The 19984-nt window shown below is 36.1% G+C and overlaps 1 protein-coding gene across 3 annotated transcripts in view; it reads left to right on the top strand.

The window, feature by feature from the left end:
* HS2ST1 (heparan sulfate 2-O-sulfotransferase 1) overlaps positions 1-19984 on the top strand; it is a 197809-nt gene that overhangs the window by 143747 nt on the left and 34078 nt on the right. For all 3 annotated transcript variants that reach the window (XM_524759.8, XM_009424641.5, XM_054684694.2), the window contains exon 2: positions 16934-17172. In XM_524759.8, the coding sequence (XP_524759.2) occupies positions 16934-17172 (239 nt within the window). The remainder of the gene's footprint in view (positions 1-16933; positions 17173-19984) is intronic.

The following is a 19984-nucleotide window of genomic DNA, read 5'->3' as shown; positions in this document are numbered from 1 at the left end:
TTGTGTGATTGAGTTGTGCTGTGGTTTGAATATGGTTTGTCTCTACCAAAACTCATGTTGAGGCTTGGTCCCCATTGTAATGGTGTTGAGAGGTGGTGGGACCTTTAAGAGGCGTTTGGATCATGAGGAATCTGCTCTCATGAAAGAATCAGTGCAGTCTTGAGGGAGTTAGTGAGTCCTTACTCTCTGAGGACTACGTTAGTTACAATGAGATCAGGTTGTTATGAAGCAAGGTTGCCTCTCGTGTTTGCGCTATTTTCTGCATATGTCAGTTTCTCTTCTATTCCTCCATCATTTTTTGATACAGCATGAAGCCCTTACCAGAAGACAACAGATGTGGCTGCCCAGTCTTGAACTTGCCAGCCTAAAGAACCAGGAGCTAAAGAAACTTCTTTATAAACTACCTGGTCTCTGTCATAGCAACAGAAAATAGATTAAGACAAGTTGCAAGCTCAACAAGGCAATTTTTTAAATAGAACACTGTTTTTACTTGAAAGAATGATCAACACACAAACTATGTTTATTCAGACTTGTGTAGTTGGGAGATATTTTCTCAAAAATGAATGAAGTGAACTTGTCGCTGTAAGGAAAATAGTTGACAGTATTAGTTGCCAATTATAAAATTCAAAAAAACTTGTATCTGCCACTATGAACATAACAGTTTCCCAATACTTAGACTTCTCTGAGATTGGTGGTGTTATAATGAATGTGATTTTTTAAATTGTATAATTTTTATTATACAATTCTAATGTATTAATATTTGGAGGATCTGCATAACTCCGTATACCAATATTTTTCAAATGACAGTGCAAAGTATATCAATATAACAGTATATATTCACTGATATGAACATGAATAGTGTATATTCATTAATATGGTTTTCTATCACATTGCAGTTAACTTTTAAGAAATTAACACTAGGTTTTAGTGTAGAATTGAAAAAGAACATTTCCAATTATTTGAAAAGGCTACTAAAGTACTCCTTTTCCAACTGTATCTATATGAGTCTGACTTTCTTCATTGACTCCAACCCAAATAATATATGGTAATATTTTGAATGGAGAAGCAGATATGAAAATCCAGTTGTCTTCTATTAAGCCAGACACTTTATAAGATTTGCAAAAATATGTTACACTAAATTTTTTTGGTTTTGGAAAATTTTTTCACAAAATCATGTCATTTATGCTGACATGTTATATTGTTATTTTAAAGTGAGTTAATAAATGTTTCTCAATTTTAATTACTAGTGTGCTGTTGCTAGATGTAACCCACATAAACCAAAGCTCTTTGGTGTCCTTAACAATCTTTAAGTGTATAAAAGGTTCTGAGACCAGCAAGTTTCAGAATGCTGGCTTATAGGATATGGTTCATATTCCTAATATGGTGATTAAGACACTGTGATCTGGCTTCTGCCCACTTTTCTGCCTTATGTTTTACCTTGCCCTTAATTTTTCTCGTATCTTCTAAGCTTATTAAGAACCACTTTTAGGGCCTATATGCACTCTACAGTGTTGTGCCTCCAAGGACTTTGCTCATGCTTCTTCCCTTTGCCTGGAAGGTCTCTTTGTCACCCAGAAGGCACTTTTTTTTTTTTTTTTTTAAAGACAAAGTCTCACTCCCAGCACTCTGGGAGGCCGAGGCAGGTGGATCACGAGGTCAGGAGATTGAAACCATCCTGGCTAACACGGTGAAACCCCATCTCTACTAAAAATACAAAAAATTAGCCAGGCGTGGTGGCAGGTGCCTGTAGTCCCAGCTACTCAGGAGGCTGAGGCAGGAGAATGGCGTGAACCCGGGAGGCGGAGCTTGCAGTGAGCTGAGATCACGCCACTGCACTCCAGCCTGGGTGACAGAGGGAGACTCTGTCTCAAAAGAAGAAAAAGAGAGAGAAAAAAAAAAACTGTATTTTTTGTCTTAAGCTAAACAAATACATCTGGGTGAAACTGAATAAAATAGGATTGTGGGAGAATAAGTAAGCATCCTACTCCCTTCCCACCCAGTTGTTACTGGCCTGCTTCTCTCTCTATTTCTGCTTCTTTCGATTTTGTTTTAGCCTCGGGGTGAGTGGGTGGAGGGAGTCCAAAAACACATCTGTACTGTAGAGGAGAAATTGATAGCATAGCTTTATGGAACTTATCTCAGGGTTATGCAATCCAGAGGTCCCCTGATTTCAGCTCTCATCAGTGCAGGAATCCTTTTTCCATCATTCTTTGACAGGTCCTCATGCAACCTCTATATGAGTATCTCCGGAGACTAATAACTTACCACCCCCTAAACTGCCTGTGTCTTTACTTTGCACTACTAATTATTTGAAAGCCCGTTCTCTCTTGAGCCACAGTCATATCTTTTTTTCTGGAGTAATGCTACAAAAAGGATTCTGCCTCTTTTTCACAATAACTTTTCAAGTATTTCAAGAGACTGTTAGTCATTTTTATGGATTTTCTCTTAGCTAAGTGCACTGTTTTGTTTTGTTTTTTTAAGTTTTTTATGTGGCATGATCCATCCAGCTCATTCCCATTCTGGAGTACTCTAGCTTTTAACGTGTGCCTGAAATGACACATAATAGCCCTGTGTGACTAAATACAAATTTCTTAGGAACTGTTCCTTCCTGTGACTTGAAACAGTAATTACTGTGTTTTGGTTAGGAGTATAAGCTTTGGTATCAGACAGATGAGGGTGTGAATTCTGACTTTGTTCCCCTGTAATTCATATCTCTGAGTCTAAATTCCATAATGTTACCATATAGGATTATTGCAAGAATTAGGTGAAGTAATGTACATTTAAACATGAACCATTGGCTGGGTGCAGTGGCTCATGACTGTAATCCCGGCACTTTGGGAGGCCGAGGCGGGGAATCACGAGATCAGGAGATCAAACCATCCTGGCTAACATGGTGAAACTCCATCTCTACTAAAAATACAAAAAATTAGCCAGGCGTGGTGGCAGGTGCCTGTAGTCCCAGCTACTCGGGAGGTTGAGGCAGGAGAATGGCGTGAACCCAGGAGGCAGAACTTGCAGTGAGCCGAGATCGCACCACTGCACTCCAGCCTGGGCAACAGAGCGAGACTCCGTCTCAAAAAAATAAAAAATAAATAAAATATGAAGCATTGTTCCTGGCTCACAGTAAAGGCTCAAAGTAGAAGCACTTGTTACACTGATAATTATATACCTATTGGCACAGCCTAAAATTGCCATATGTGTTTTTGCAGCGGCTTCACATTACTGTTAATATTATAATCATTATGCTAGTATATTTGTTGTTTATCAGCTTGTGCTACTACTCAGGCTTTTATGCCTTCTCCAATTAGCCATCCCCACATCTTGAAAGCCAGCTCTGTCCTTTTAAGGCTGAACTTAGTGTATTTTCCAGAAGGTTTTTCTCCAATTCTTGGATCCAGAAGTATTTTGTTCTTACTTATGGCATTTGTTACAGTGGCATTTGTTCAATTTTGTACAAGATAGACTATGAAAATAGGAACAGTTCACTTGAGAAATTTATAAAGAGATGAGGGATGATGAGATTAATGTCTTAATAAAGCTCAAGAAAAAGGAAAAGCATATATAGTTGGACTCCCCATTTTGTATCAGCGTACTTATTTCAAGTGACTGAAATGAGTAAAGAAAGAAGCCTTGAAGTCAGCTCACCTATGATTTTTAACTATGATATTTTGTATTTTAAAAATAGATACTTGGTGCAGGCATTATTGGCAGACAGAAGTAAGAGGCTAGGGTGAACAGGCTATGGACGTCTGGTAAAAGAATTTTTTTCCCAAAAATGCTCTGGCAGTTTCATTCCCAAAAGATGGATGCAGGTAAATCTGACTCTGGTCAGTACAATCAAGGCAAATTGGTGTTTTTCTAAACTGTGAATTGGGAGAGGATTCTACTTATAATTTGAATAATAGGTCTCATCTCTATACTTATTCTGGTATATTTAAAGAAAAACTTAGGCCCTATATTGGACCTACTTCAGACCTTACAATCCATATAGTAACCCATAAATAAATAAAACTTAGTATGTTGTGATTTTTTTCCCTATTCAAGAATGATACCTAGAATATTATACAATTACTAATTTGGGGAATGATATCAAGAATTATGTTGTTTTTGGCTTTGGTTGTGGTTTTTTACAACTTTTTAAATTTTGAGATAATTATATATTCACAGGAAGTTGCAAAGATAGTACAGCATGTTTTTCTTTTTAGCACCTAGAAGACAACCATCTTCTGTCCCTCTGTTTCACTTATTTACCATGCCTATTTCAAAGGAATGTTGCAGGAAGCAATTGCAAAATGCTTTTGCAATCCCAAAATAAAATATATCAAATAATTTTAAAAGGCATTTGCAAAAAAATGGTAGTTCTATAATATTGTAATGCTGTATTTAACTATGAGGCTCTACCTCTTCCTATAATAGAAATAGACAAAATCTCAGACAATCAGTATAATGTGGAACACGAGTTCTAGAGTCACATTGACCTGTAATGGTATCCTGACATCAGTAAACAGCTGGTGATCACTTAAAGAGACTCAGTTTTCTTATTTAAATGTGGATAATAATTCTGCCTCTTAGGTTTGCTTTAAGAATCATGACATGATGTAGATAAACCACAACAGAGAGCATGGGTATAACAGATGATATACATAAAACACTTAAAGCATAGTGAGAATTCAATGTTAGCTATTACCAATACTATTTTTTCATGTAGGTGATTAGTGTATTTCTCAGATTGATAATAAAGGAAGGTTATAACTTATAAGGATTTCACATTGTTAAATTAATATAACTGTAGAAAAGTATAGCCAAGCTTGGCAAGTACATTTAGTAAAATATAACTCATATTCCTTTAACGTAGTAACCTTAGCAATAACACAAAAAGAAAAGAATTGGTGTTTTTTGGATTGATGGGGTATTTAACAATTACTTTAATGTTTTTATCTAATAGATCATCTCAGGAGCATTAACTCCAATATATTTTTAGTGAGAACCTTATCACAGATGAAGTTGTGAAAGAAAATTTGATATTTGTTTTGTAATGTATTTTCAGAATGTTAAGGATTAACATATATTTAATGTGGAAGCATTATGTTTGTTTAAAAGATGTGTCTAATAAGGGCCTACAAAAATTTATTGTACATGAAGATAATAAATATTGTTAAATTGAGAATAAATGACTAATTTATAAACAGTTAAATGTTTTATAATTTGTTTTTAATGTTATTATTAAAATGAACCTGTATTATAAGATCTCAATATTTGGTAATTTTTTTTGAAGTGAAACAAACATAAGTTAGCCATTTTACAGGGAACACTTCACTGGCATTTGGAACATTCACAATATTGTACAAGCACCATCTCTATCTAGTTCCAAAACATTACTCCAAAGGAAACCCCATCACCGTTAATCAGGTGCTTTCCATTTCTCCCTCCCCCATTCCCGGGCAACCACCAATATATTAATATATACTGTTTCATTTTTACCTATTCTGGATATTTCATATTAATCTAATTATATATGACCTTTGGTATCTGGCTTCTTAGCATATTTTTGATGTTCATCTATATTGCATTACTAACATATATGAGTACTTCATTCCTTTTTATGGTTGCATAATATTCTATTGCTCTGTATATAGTACCACAATTTATTTGTTCATTCATCTGTTGATGGACATTTGGATTGTTTCTACCTTTTGGCTATAGTGAGTTAGTGCTTTAAACATTTATAAATATTTGAGTACCTGTTTTCAGTTCTCTGGGGTGGTATATACCTTGGAGTAGAATTACTGAGGTATTTGGAAATTCTGTTTAACTTTTTTGAGAAACTGCCAAACTGTTTTTCATCATGACTTCACCATGTTACATCCCCTCCAGCAATGTATGAGGGTTACAATTTGTCACTTCCTCACTAACATTTGTTATTTTCCTATTCTTTTCTCTTTTTTTTTTAAGTTTTTGGTTTATCTGTTTTTAATTATAGCCATCCTAGTGTGTATGAAGTGGTTCTTTGTTGTGGTTTTGATTTGCATGTCCCAGTGACTAATGATGTTGAACATCTGTTCATGTTTGTTAGTCATTTGTATATCTTCTTTGATTATTGATTAGAGACTGTTCTTTTCTAAAGTCTGCATACAGTGCTGTAAATTTCCCTCTCAGTCCTGCCTTAACTATGTCCCACAAATTTTGATTTGCTTATTTTCATTTTCATTCATGTCAATGTATTTTTAAAATTTCCCTTGACATTTCTATTTATTTGTCTTCTGTTCCATTTTTTTCACTTCTGTTTTCTCTTTCTGCATTCCTGTGGGTTACTTATATTTTTTTTTAGAATTGTATTTTGATTTGAGTTTAATGTCTTTATATAGTCTTTTTCATGCTTGTTTTACATATTTTATTATATAAATGTCACCTGTCAGTTCACTGGTATCATTTTACCAATTCAGGTGAAGTATAGAAACCTTACCTCCACTTATGTCTTTTTATTCTCCCTCACTTACGATGTAATTGTTTTAAATATTTGCTCTGCCTTCATTTAGAGCCACATCACAGAATGCCGTAATAATTTTGCTTTCTCTGTCAAACTTGCTTTTGAAAACTCAAGAGGAAAGGGAAAGTTTATTGTATTTACACATATTTTTACTCTCCATTTTTTGTTTGTTCTTTCTGATGTTTTAAGATTTCTTCTTTTATCTTTTCCTTTTTGTTTATTTATAGAGTTTTTTTAGCCAGTCTTTTAGGGTAGGTCTACTGGCAATAAATGCTAATTTTCTTTCATGTGAGTTACTTTCCCTTTCATTCCTGAAAATTATTTTCTCTAGGTATACAATTATTTTATTTCAGCACTTGAAAAACATTGTGCCACTTCCTATTGGCTCCATGGTTCGTGATAAGAAATCTGCTGTTAATCCAGTTTTCTCTTGTAGGCTTCATATAGGTGCATTCAAGACTTTTTTTGTCTTTTGTTTTCAGAAGTTTGATTATGATATGTCTTGACATGGATATCTTTGGGTTTACCTTATTTGGAGTTTGTTCAGCTTCTCTATCTAAATGTTTATGTCTCTTTTTAAGTGTGTAAAGTTGTCAGCCATAATTTCTTTGAGCACTTTTCAACCCTGCTTTCTTTCTCCTATTCTTTTAAGACTCTGTGACACCAATGTTAGATCTTTTGTTCTAGACCACAGTTTCTTGAGCTCTTGTTTGTTTTTGTTTCTCCTTTTCTTGGTCTGTTTTCCCACTGCTGTTAGGTTCAGTAATTTCTTTTGTTTTTTCTTTCAGTTCATTAAACTTTTCTTCATCTCTTCCATTCTGCTATTGAACTCATTCACTGAGCTTTTTATTTTAGTTCGCGTATTTCCATTTGGTTCTTTTTTGAGACAAAGTCTCGCTCTGTTGCCCAGGCTGGAGTGCAATGGCGTGACTTCCGCTCACCGCAGCCTCTGCTTCCCAGGTTCAAGTGATTCTCCTGCCTCATCCTCCTGAGTAGCTGAGACTACAGGCATGCACCACCACGCCTGGCTAATTTTTGTATTTTTGGTAGAGACAAGGTTTCACTATGTTGGCCAGGCTGGTCTTGAACTCCTGACCTCATGATCCACCCACCTCGGCTTCCCTAAATGCTGGGTTTACAAGCGTGAGCCACCATGCCCGGCCTGGTTCTTTTTTTGTATCTTCATTTTCTCTACTGAGATTGTATTTGCTGGGGCTTTCCATTTTTTTCGTTTGGTTCAAGCATGTTCATAATTGCTCATTAAAGATTTTTTATCATGGCTGCTTTAAGTCTTTGATAAATTTTAACATTCCTGTTATTTTGGTGTTGGTCATTTCTTGATTGTCTTTATTCGTTGAGTTTGAGATCCCGCTGGTTCTTGGTATGATGAATAAGTATTTTATAGAAACCTGAGCATTTTTGTATTATAAGACTCTGGGTCTAATTATAATCTTCTGTTTCCTTGCTTGGACTCCACTGATACTGCAGAGGTGCCTTGTTACCTGCTGTCTGAGATGAAAGTCCTGACCCTGTACTTGGCCTTCTCTGACATCACCCCATCAGGGATATTGGGCATTGTGAGGGTGGAAGTCTAAGCTCCCTACTTGTCCTGTACAGTTGGTGGGGGGGCCGGTTTTTCCTATGAAATTGGCTACTGTAGAGTGGTTATTATCTAAGCTTTCTATCTTGCTATGCTGTTCCTTTCCTGGTTCTTTGGCTACAGAGAATAGGTTTTTGTAGGGATTCTTTTGTCTGTACCTGTTTCTAGATTGCCAGCTTCTATAGCTCCAAGTCTGGAATATATGAGGCATAAATAAAACTTAGGGCAACTCAGCACTTTATTGTCCTTAGGTCCCAGGGGTTCCAGTAGTCTACTGTCTTCTCTTTTAGAGTCTTACATTTGTTTCATGTATTGTGTGCCAGGTTTTTAGGTGTACTCAGAAGGGGCAACAGTGAAACATAAGTCTACTCCATCTTCCCTTAAAGTGGAAGTCACTGTTAGCTCTTTTTTATAGGATGATTCATATAACCATAACTTGTAAGTTTTAATGGTACCATATGCATCCCTGTTGACTATCTGGAAATCACACAAGAAAGCATTTGTCAGTGTTCAGAACCTCTCTACCTTGCATATAGAAATTTATTTTGTTAGTCCCCCATGGTGATTGTGCTCAGGGAGACTGATTCAAGCTAATAATACTCTTTTTGAGACAGGGGCTTGCTCTGTCATCCAGGCTGGAGCGCAGTGGCATGAACATGGCTCACTGCAGCCTCAAACTCCTGGGCTCAGGCAATCTACGCACCTCAGCTTCCCGAGTAGCTGGGACTACAGGCATGCACCACCACACTCAGCTAATTTTTAAAAATTTTTAGTAGAGACAAGGTGTTGCCGTGTTGCTCAGGCTGGTCTTGAACTCCTCAGCTCAAGTAAGTGATCTTCCTGCCTTGGCTTCCCGAAGTGCTGGGATTACAGACATGAGCTACCGCACCTGGCCAGGCTAACAATACTCTTAAGAAAATAGTGTATACAGTCAGACAGTCAATTTACTTAATTCTCAGTGATTAGAAAACATTACTTCCATGAGGATCAGATGGTGTTTGGCTGGGCAGTCAGCTCACAGTAAGTGATGCTGAAGCAAGAATCAGTTAAATAGCCTCACAACAGCTTTCTTTTGGTGCATCTGTATTGCTCCCTATTCCTCATTGTGTATTCATTTTATGGGGAATGAGTTACACGTCAGAGCAGTTATTGGAGATGCACACAGCTCAAGATTCATTCCTAGAAAATGCAAAGGATCCAATTTAATTCAGACATTTAATGGCACTGAGCTTTTAGAGCCTAGCTTATCTAGCTCTACAATAGGCATACTTGCCAGGAGGATCTGACTAGACAAATTGATATGCCAAGGCTCCTCCACCCATAGACAATTCTTGGGTAGACACTGCTGGTTTCCCCTTTGATTTCTACTTGCCTTTGATCTTTACTTAGGAGTAACCTATTTTTTCTGCATACTTACCAGTGTCTTTTGGTAGGTTATCATCAGGCCTCATTGTCCTAGGAGCTGTTTTATTTTTAAGGGTAGTTAATCTAGGGTCATAGACCCCCTTGCCTGTGGTTGGGGTCTAAGAGGAAGCCCTGAAATGCACAAGCCAACCTTGTAAGAGAGCATAATTTTCTCATCATATTCTCAAAGGAGTCCATGATACCAAAATCATTATGAGCCACTAATGTGTAGTGTTGCTCTGCTCTGTTATGCATATATAGTTCAGTCTCTTATAAATCACCTTAGCTTGTCATTACTGAAGTGTTATTATTGCTGATTTCTGTGTTTTCTTACTATAAAGATATGAAAATTTGGTCTTTTTTGTTAATATTTTTTGCTTTGGATTTATTACTTATCTACTTGTTATCAATGTATTTCTTTTTTATTTTAACACTAGAAGTCTCAGTATTTGAGGACAAGACAATTTATTGCTCTTTCTCTTTGCTGTTTCTTATATCCCTCTCGTCCTAAAATGTTACCCATAATATAGAACTATTGCACGTTTTCAGTTCTCTTTTCTTCAGTTATCCTGCAGTCTGATACAGAATACATCCTTGTCATTTTAATGCTGTGTAGATTTTAGTTTAATGTAATGTTTTATACTTAACTAATCATTTTATTCTGTTAATAAATAAAGTCTTTAAGGGCCTGTCAGTATGGAAATAGGTAAATATTACTGTTACCTTTTAAAAGAATTGAGTTTGTTGCTAATCTGACACGTGGAAAAGCATCAAGCTCAGATATGTGCTGCCTTCATCAGGAGCCTGGAAAAACTAGAATTGCCATGGAACTAAGTGTCCATCTTCAGTTGGAAATAATAGTGCCATTGGTGCCTGGCCTGCCTGCAATTTCATGACTCCTAGATTGCACCCCGTGTGATCTGTAGGCTATACATTTCATGGTGAACCTGAGATAGCTTGCATAGCAGATTTTCTATACATTTGGATCTTGAACAATGTGGGAGCTAGGGCACCACTCCCCACCCCTGTGCCATCAAATCTGCATATAACTTTTGACTTCCCAACAACTTTTTTTAAAAAATTTTATCTTAAAAAATTTTTTTTATTATTATACTTTAAGTTCTGGGGTACGTGTGCAGAACATGCAGGTTTGTTACATAGGTATACCTGTGCCATGGTGGTTCGCTGCACCCATCAACCCATCATCTGCATTAGGTATTTCTCTTAATGCTATCCCTCCCCTAGCCCCCATCCCCCAACAGGCCCCGGTATGTGATGTTCCCCTCCCTGTGTCCATGTGTTCTCATTGTTCAACTCCCACTTATGAGTGAGAACATGTGGTGTTTGGTTTTCTGTTCTTATGTTAGTTTGCTGAGAATGATGGTTTCCAGCTTTATCCATGTCCCTGCAAAGGACATGGACTCATCCTTTTTATGGCTGCATAGTATTCCATGGTGTATATGTGCCACATTTTCTTTATCCAGTCTATCATTGATGGGGATTTGGGTTGGTTCCACATCTTTACTATTGTAAACAGTGCCACAGTAAACATACGTGTGCATGTGTCTTTATAGTAGAATAATTTATAATCCTTTGGGTATATACCCAGTAATGGGATTGCTGGGTCAAATGGTATTTCTGGTTCTAGATCCTTGAGGAATCGCCACATTGTTTTCCACAATGGTTGAACTAATTTACACTCCCATCAACAGTGTAAAAGCATTCCTATTTCTCCACGTCCTCTCCAGCATCTCTTGTTTCCTGACTTTTTAATGATTGCCATTCTAACTGGCGTAAGATGGTATCTTGTTGTGGTTTTGATTTGCATTTCTCTAATGACCAGTGATGATGAGCTTTTTTTCATATGTTTGTTGGCTGCATAAATGTCTTCTTTTGAGAAGTGTCTGTTCATGTCCTTCACCCACTTTTTGATGGGGTTGTTTTTGTAAATTTGTTTAAGTTCTTTGTAGATTCTGGGTATTAGCCCTTTGTCAGATGGGTAGATTGCAAAAATTTTCTCCCATTCTGTAGGTTGCCTGTTCACTCTGATGATAGTTTCTTTGGCTGTGCAGAAGCTCTTTAGTTTAATTAGATCCCATTTGTCAATTTTGGCTTTTGTTGCCATTGCTTTTGGTGTTTTAGTCATGAAGTCTTTGCCCATGCCTATGTCCTGAATGGTGTTGCCTAGGTTTTCTTGTAGGGTTTTTATGGTTTTAAGTCTTATGTTTAAGTCTCTAATCCATCTTGAGTTAACTTTTGTGTAAGGTGTAAGGAAGGGGTCCAGTTTCAGTTCTCTGTATATGGCTAGCCAGTTTTCCCAACACCGCTTATTAAATAGGGAATCCTTTCCCCATTGCTTGTTTTTGTCAGGTTTGTCAAAGATCAGATGGTTCTAGATGTGTGGTGTTATTTCTGAGGCCTCTGTTCTGTTCCTTTTGTCTGTATTTATGTTTTGATACCAGTACCATGCTGTTTTGGTAGTGTAGCCTTGTAATATAGTTTGAAGTCGGTAGCATGATGCCTTCAGCTTTGTTCTTTTTGTTTAGGATTGTCTTGGCTATGCGGGGTCTTTTTTGGTTCCATATGAAATTTAAGGTAGTTTTTTCCAATTCTGTGAAGAAAGTCAGTGGTAGCTTGATGGGGATAGCATTGAATCTATAAATTACCTTGGGCAGTATGGCCATTTTCATGATACTGATTCTTCCTATCCATGAGCATGGAGTGTTTTTCCATTTATTTGTGTCCTCTCTTATTTCCTTGAGCAAAGTTTATAGTTCTCCTCGAAGAGGTCCTTCACATCCCTTGTAAGTTGGATTCCTAGGTATTTTATTCTCTTTGTAGCAATTGTGAATGGGAGTTCACTCATGATTTGGCTCTCTATTATTGGTGTATAGGAATGCTTGTGATTTTTGCACATTGATTTTGTATCTTGAGACTTTGCTGAAGTTGCTTATCAGCTTAAGGAGATTTTGGGCTGAGACGATGGGGTTTTCTAAATATACAATCATGTCATCTGCAAACAGAGACAATATGACTTCCTCTTTTTCTAATTGAATACCCTTTATTTCTTTCTCCTGCCTGATTGCCCTGGCCAGAACTTCCAATACTATGTTGAATAGGAGTGGTGAGAGAGGGCATCTTTGTCTTGCACCGGTTGTCAAAGGACTTCCCAACACCTTTAAACTTAACTATTAATAGCTTACTGTTGGCCAGAAGCCTGGCCAATCAATAAACAGTTGATTAACACATATTGTATATTACATGCTGTATTCTTGTAACACTATGTACTATATTCTTACAATAAAGTAAACTAGGGAAAAGAAAATGTTATTTAACATACAAGAAATAGAAAATATGTATTTTTTATTTTTTTATTTAAAAATTCTTTTTAAGAGATGGGGGTCTAGCTGCATTGCCCAGGCTTGTCTCAAACTCCTCGGCTTAAGCAATCCTTCTCCCTCAACTCCTGAGTAGCAGTAGCTGGGACTACAGGTGCATGCCACCAGGCCAGGCTCTGAGAAAATATGTTAAGTTTTCTATTTGTTAAGTGGAAATAGATTATCACAAACATCTTCATCCTCGTCATCTTCACACTGAGCAGGCTGAGGAGGAAGAGGTGGGCCTAGTCTTGCTGTCTCATGGATGCCAGAGGCAGAAGAGATAAAGGAGGTAGGAGGCAGGAGAAGCGGGCACACTCAGTGTAAATTTTATTGAAAAAGAATCCACGTATTGGACTCGTGCAGTTCAAATCCATGTTGTTCAAGGGTGAACTGCAATTTATTACTCAAAGATGAAGAAAACATTACGACAAAATGTATCCTAAGTATTTTGAATATACTGCCTACATTCTAAGTGCACTGCAAATGTGGCGTAACTAGTTAACTTTCTTCAGTGATTTAAGAAAGCCTCACAAGAGGCTGTACTAACTAGATGTAGAGCATCTTTGCTAAAAAAAAGAATTATAACTATCTAATACTTACTTAGTAAATAAAGAAAATGACTGTATTGAAAACACTCTTATTGATTTTAAGTATTGCCACAGAAGAAAGATAGTAATTTATCATCAATAATAGTTACTGCTGTTCAACTGACAGCAGTATTTAATATTACTAACAAAATTGTTCTTAATTTTCCATACAATTTTATCTTTTTATGTAGTTTTAGGCCCAACATTATATTAATAATTGTCTTATATATTTAAGCAAAGTAAAAACACTTGAAAAATAGAGAATGCATGTAAATACTATTTGAATGAGGAAAGTAGTGATTCCAATATTTCTACCTTCTCATAATTTAAGACATTTCTAAAATTGTATGAAATACACAGTTTATATGATTTAATACACATAATGAACCAAGAATAATAATTACTTTTTAAAAACATGTTTGTTTCATGGCCCTGCTGGAGGTGTAGCAAAGTTGATGAGGTAATTTTAAAACAATTTTGCAGTTTGTCTCATGTTTTTTATAGATAAAATAGTTACCTGCTTATGAAATAACACAAAAAATCTTTTTTTCTAAGTATTTGATTTGAAGAAAAAACTAGTGTGAGTAAATTCAGCATTGTTGATTGTAAGTGAATCTTTTTTTTCTTTAGCGCAAACTCCTACTTGTGTGAGTAGGTGAATCTTTTAAAGGCAATTTCACATATGTCTGTGTTGCTAGAGGAAACCTCTCACGCTTCTGTCAGCGCTTAAATGCCAACACCACTGTTGTATTTCCCTTAGTAGAAAAGGGGAGGGTGTTTGGACGTAACATTACCATAATAGTTTTGAACTGTTTAGAAGATAATGTTCCTTTAAAATTGTTGAATATAATAATGTTCAGGCCAGGTACAGTGGCTCACACCTACAATCCCAACACCTTGGGAGGCTGAGGAGGGAGGATCACTTGAGCCTGGGAGTTCAAGACCAGCCTGGGCAACATGGTGAAACGCCGTCTCTACAAAAAATACAAAAATTAGCCAGATGTGATCATGTGCACCTGTAGTCCCAGCTACTTGGGAGGCTGATGTGGGAGGATAACCTAAGCCTGGGGAGGTCGAGGCTGCAGTGAGCCATGGTCACACCACTGCACTCCAGCCTGGGTGACAGAGTGAGACCCTGTCTCAAAAAAATAATAATGTTCATAGGTTCTCAATACAAATTAGTTGAATTTAATCTAAGACAACTTCCAAATCTTGTATGGATGCTTATCGTATGTTACCTTGATTTGTAGGTTTATTTATAAAGCACTATTGATTTAAAAAATAGTATGGTATGTGCTTCTTTAAAGTCTCTCCTGGCTCTTTTTTCTTTCTTATTCTTAGTTTATTTTATGGATTATCTTTTCCTACTTGCCTTTTAAATATTGGTATTATCTAAGATTCTATCCTAGGGTCTCTGTCTGTGCTACATACTGTATATTGTCTAGGCAGCTTTCTATCTGCTACTTGAACCTTTATTCTCAACTGTACACCTATAAACCCAATTATCTTATATCTCCTGGATGACCCAGGCTATCCAACAGTGTATTCAATATTAAGCTCATTATGTCTTTCTCTCTCCATTTTCAGTTCATACCTTCCCCCAGAATAAAAGAGTATGTATATTTGCATATAAATATATAACACATACGTATATCTCTCATATATGTACTTCTGTTTTGGAAGGCCCACTGCTAGTAAGCAGCAGGCCTGGAATTTTTAATTCTGGTTTTTTGAATGCAAATCCTCAGCTCAAAGAGTGTATTCTATATAACATGGTGTCCATATCTTTTCAACCAAAATCAAAGATGCATGCTCTGACAATATTTGAAGTCTGCACTTGTTGCTGTAATTATACCACATGCTTTTCATCTTACTTTATTAAGTTGTCAGCATCATAGGGGACACTAATAACCACACATACAATGTAAAACTGCAATTATGATAAATATAATGAGACATGTAGTATAAGATAGATGAATGTATATTTTTTAAAAGATAGCCGGGCGTGGGGGCTCATGCCTGTAATCCCAGCACTTTGGGAGGCCGAGGCGGGTGGATCACAAGGTCAGGAGTTCAAGACCAGCCTGGCCAAGATGGTGAAACCGTGTCTCTACTAAAAATACAAAAATTAGCTGGGTGTGGTGTCGGGCGCCTGTAATCCCAACTACTCAGTAGGCTGAGGCAGAGAATTGCTTGAACCCAGGAGGCAGAGGTTGCAGTGAGCCAAGTTCGAACCACTGTACTCCAGCCTGGGTGACAAAGCGAGACTCCGTCTCCGAAAAAAAAAAAAGATGATTTGACCTAGTCAGAGCTATCAGATGCTTCCCTGGGAAGCAATTGAGTTGAAATGTAAAGATTGGGTGGGGAAATGGAAGATTGTTCAAGATAGGTGAGATAGCTTGCACAAAGACTTGGGGGTTAAGAGAGTACGTGCTATATGTGTAACTATCCCCGTGCAAAGTATTTGCAATCTTGCTAGAGATTTCACGCTCCTCATTTCCTTCTTTCCTCTCCTTTTCTTGCATCCTTATTCATATATATTTATAAAAGAAAAAATATATATTTGAATATATATTAGAATGTATAGATATTTGAATATATATATTTGAAGCTGAAGTTTGCATTAAATAGAGAATACTAGAAAGCAAAATGTAACTGCTTTTGAAACCACATAGCAAATAGGTGATTTTAGAGGAACCATGAAATTTAAGTGAAAAGCATAGCCATGTGCTAAACATAGTTTCTAATGCAATACCAAAGAGAAAAAGGATTTATGGTAGTATTGTTTCTACCCTTGTAAGTCATATTGTTTCTACTCTTGTTAAGTCATATTAGCATTTATAATCACTTTATAATCACTGTCCTGCTACAGTTTTATAATTTATAATTTATAATCACTTTATAATCACTGTCCTGCTACATTTTTATAAACCAGAGAATAACTAAATCGGGTAATAAATTTCAAAACCTTTTCTTAAATTTTAAGTAATTTCTCTTCTAAGTGCATTTTTATACCGTGAAGTTTAGTATTCCATGCAATCTTTGTGTGTTTGAGAATTAATTCAGGCTGTAGGAATTCTATTAGAATGTAAAGTGACTTTTGAACTGCACTGAAGTACTCTGTGGTCTGTGCTATTCTGCATTTGTTGACTCTTTATTCCTTTGTTCTTGATATACATATGTATTATCCTTCATAAGGAATTCTGAAGCTTTGGTCCTCAAAACATTTCTTCAACAGCTCTTACCTAGTTCTTGAATAGGAAGATTATGTTCCAGGCTGTACAGCTGTTTTAGAATCAACTAGATCCTCTTAGAAACCCAAGCAATTTACCCATGTTTTCCATATCCCTTGGTTCTTTGCTTTTGTTTTTTGTTTTCTTTTTTGTATCTTTTCTAATCATGGTCCAAAGTTCAGTGTTCATAACTTCCTTATAGTGTCCTTAAAAACTTAGTTCGTATCTGTTTTTCTTTGCAGAAAGGGCTATTGCAAGACATGAAGTCCGAGAAATTGAGCAGCGACATACAATGGATGGCCCTCGGCAAGATGCCACTTTAGATGAGGAAGAGGACATGGTGATCATTTATAACAGAGTTCCCAAAACGGCAAGCACTTCATTTACCAATATCGCCTATGACCTGTGTGCAAAGAATAAATACCATGTCCTTCATATCAACACTACCAAAAATAATCCAGTGATGTCATTGCAAGATCAGGTAATTACCACTTAAGGAATGCCCAAATATTTTCTAATACTTCCTTACTCAAATTTTCTAGCTCAAGGGGATAAAGTATTTTAAAGGGATGTGAGTGCTGATCTCAATGGATCATAAGCCTTTTAGGGGAGAGGGCCAGCTAACTTTTGTATAATTTTACTTGACAGTATTTGACACATTTCCTTGCATATAGTATGTACTCAAATATTTGTGAAGTAAATGAATTAATGAATAGCTTGAATTTTTGAGAAAACTGATGTTCCTGAGCATAGTATCCTTTTAAAAATATAATTTTGGCATGATACCCTGCAATAAAAATTATTGTCTCAACTTATGATGGAGAAATATTTGATGGATACTTGTATTCAATTTTGTGACCAGCCCCTCTTTACTAGATAGAGATAGAGATAGATACAGAGAGAGTTTATATATACATTGCTTATAAATGTGTATATAGTTTAGTTGTGGCTTCTTCAACATAATCTTACCTTTTAAATTCTCACGAAGTTTTAGATAAACAGATGAATAAATAATTTTGTGAAATGGTTTTAAGAAAAGTAGAGGAAATTATCTTATGAAATAAAATTTGCTCATCTCTTTAATAGTAGTAGCATACATTTCTCCCACACCTGGAATTTTGACTGCAATTATAAATAAAGTTCTCTCTATAAATATGGAAGGCCATGGGAATTCCACCCCATGAGAAGGAAAGATAATGTTTGCAAATACTACTTAGGATCAAATACCAAATTGGAGTAGGCTTATTAGAAAGATATTTGTGATGGTCCTGTAGTTACAATGATATTTATCTGTTTGAAAGCAGTGAACTTGTTACAGAATTGATTGTCATCTCACTATTTAGCATAACTATAATCCTTACACTTAAACAAGAGAATTGCATTGATACACAACACTAAGGTTGGCTTTCTTGCTAGAGAGCTGTTTGTAAAGGCTAGTAGTTTATGGTATGTCATCTGCCCATGTAATTTTTGGCTTTTTGCAGAATCCTGGAGTATTCTTTTTCGTGGAACCAAAATTCCACATCTGTCGGCCAAACCAAATAACTCTTCTATGAATGAGAAGAAACATGAGTTGTTTTTAGCTATGTGTGTCATAAAAACTATTCATTATGTAATATTGTGTATCTCAAGGGCAAGTATCCTAAATATTCTGTTTTTATACAGTGTGTAGTAGGTTTTAAATCTTTTTGCATTACTGCTTTTCAAAATATGCTTTGGTTTAAAAGGAATATGTATTTATGCTTAGATAATAATTTCAGATTTATTCAGTAGTACTTTTTAGAAAAATAATGTTAATTTGTTTGTTCAGCATTACAAAGTCCTGGTAACTGCAAGATGTCTGGCAATGACATTAACCATTATTTTCATGAAATATAAATCTGGAGGAGCTCACCACATATGACATTTATAGGCATCATGTAGTAGTATATTTTCCCAGTTGCATTTGGATGAGATAAAGCTTCTGTTTTTCTTTTAATAACTTGTTGGTTATATATAGGAAAAAAAAACAGCAGGAGAGAAGCATAAATGCTATCTTAAAAGCAATTGGATTGCATAATGACCAACACTTAAAAAATGTTTGTGTGGGGCAGCGTAAAAGAATAGTCTTAATCATTAGCTGACATACTTCAAAATTATCAGCTGGTAGTCCAAAACCTGATCTTAATTAAGAGTGACTTACTTAACAAATGTTCTTTATATACCCTATCTCCAGTTTTGTGATCTCTTGTTCTATGTAGACGCAGTTCTTCAAACAAGTTATATTTACTGCTTCCCTTTCTTTTGTGTGACATGTTTTCATGTTTACTTCACTTTTAATCTAGTAAGCTTCATCTAAATGTAAATTAAAAATTGTACTGTATTTCTTAAAAATAATTTTTAAATATTTCCTGAACCCCATCTGATATAACACACTTTTATTTTAATAATATCATATTTTGTTGTCTCTGTGTACTGTTCTCAGCTACCTTTTTTTTTTTTTTTGGAGACAGAGTTTTGCTCTTGCTGCCCAGGCTGGAGTGCAATGGTGCGATCTCGGCTCACTGCAACCTCTGCCTCCCACGTTCAAGCAATTCTGCCTCAGCCTCCCAAGTAGCGAGGATTATAGGCATGCGCCACCATGCCCAGCTAATTTTTGTATTTTTAGTAGAGACAGAGTCTCACCGTGTTAGTCAGGCTGGTCACAAACTCCTGACCTCAGGTGATCCGCCCACCTAGGCCTCCCAAAGTGCTGAGATTACAGGCGCCTGGCCTCTCAGCTGCTTAAATAAGAATTAAATGAACTATTTTCCTCTTTTTTTCTTCTCTAAGAAATAGTTTCTAATCAAGTACAACTTAAAAGATGAGATCTTTCTTAAATCTGTTGTCTCCAGCTTCCGTGTAAAGCTCAGTTTACTCATAAAAATATTTTGAGATATGTTACCTGACCATCCTCTTTATTCCCTCACCTTCCAATCTTAGTTCAGTCTGCTTGATATCTGCCTTTAGCCCCAGCTTTCCTAGACATTTTTTGTACATACTATATTAGGTATTGTTCTAAACTGTTTACCTGCTTAATTATTTCTCTCAAAAATTTTAGAGGCAAAGCCCAAATATTTTTAGTCTGGTATGAAACCACTCAATGTATAATAGTTATGTATATTCTGCTATCCTTAGAAATAGTTGTCAGCTCTGCTTTTGAGTTTTTCATTTATTTGTTGTGTATGTAATATACACAAAGGTTGTACTACATTCTTTGGGGAAATAACAAAGAAATAGAAAGCATGGCCACATCCTTGAAGGAGCTTATTTAA

Source organism: Pan troglodytes, chromosome 1 (genome assembly GCF_028858775.2).
Source record: "Pan troglodytes isolate AG18354 chromosome 1, NHGRI_mPanTro3-v2.0_pri, whole genome shotgun sequence".
Classification (NCBI taxonomy): Eukaryota; Metazoa; Chordata; class Mammalia; order Primates; family Hominidae; genus Pan; species Pan troglodytes.
The sequence above is the reverse complement of the archived record's forward strand: the minus strand, read 5'-3'. Positions and strand labels throughout refer to the sequence as shown.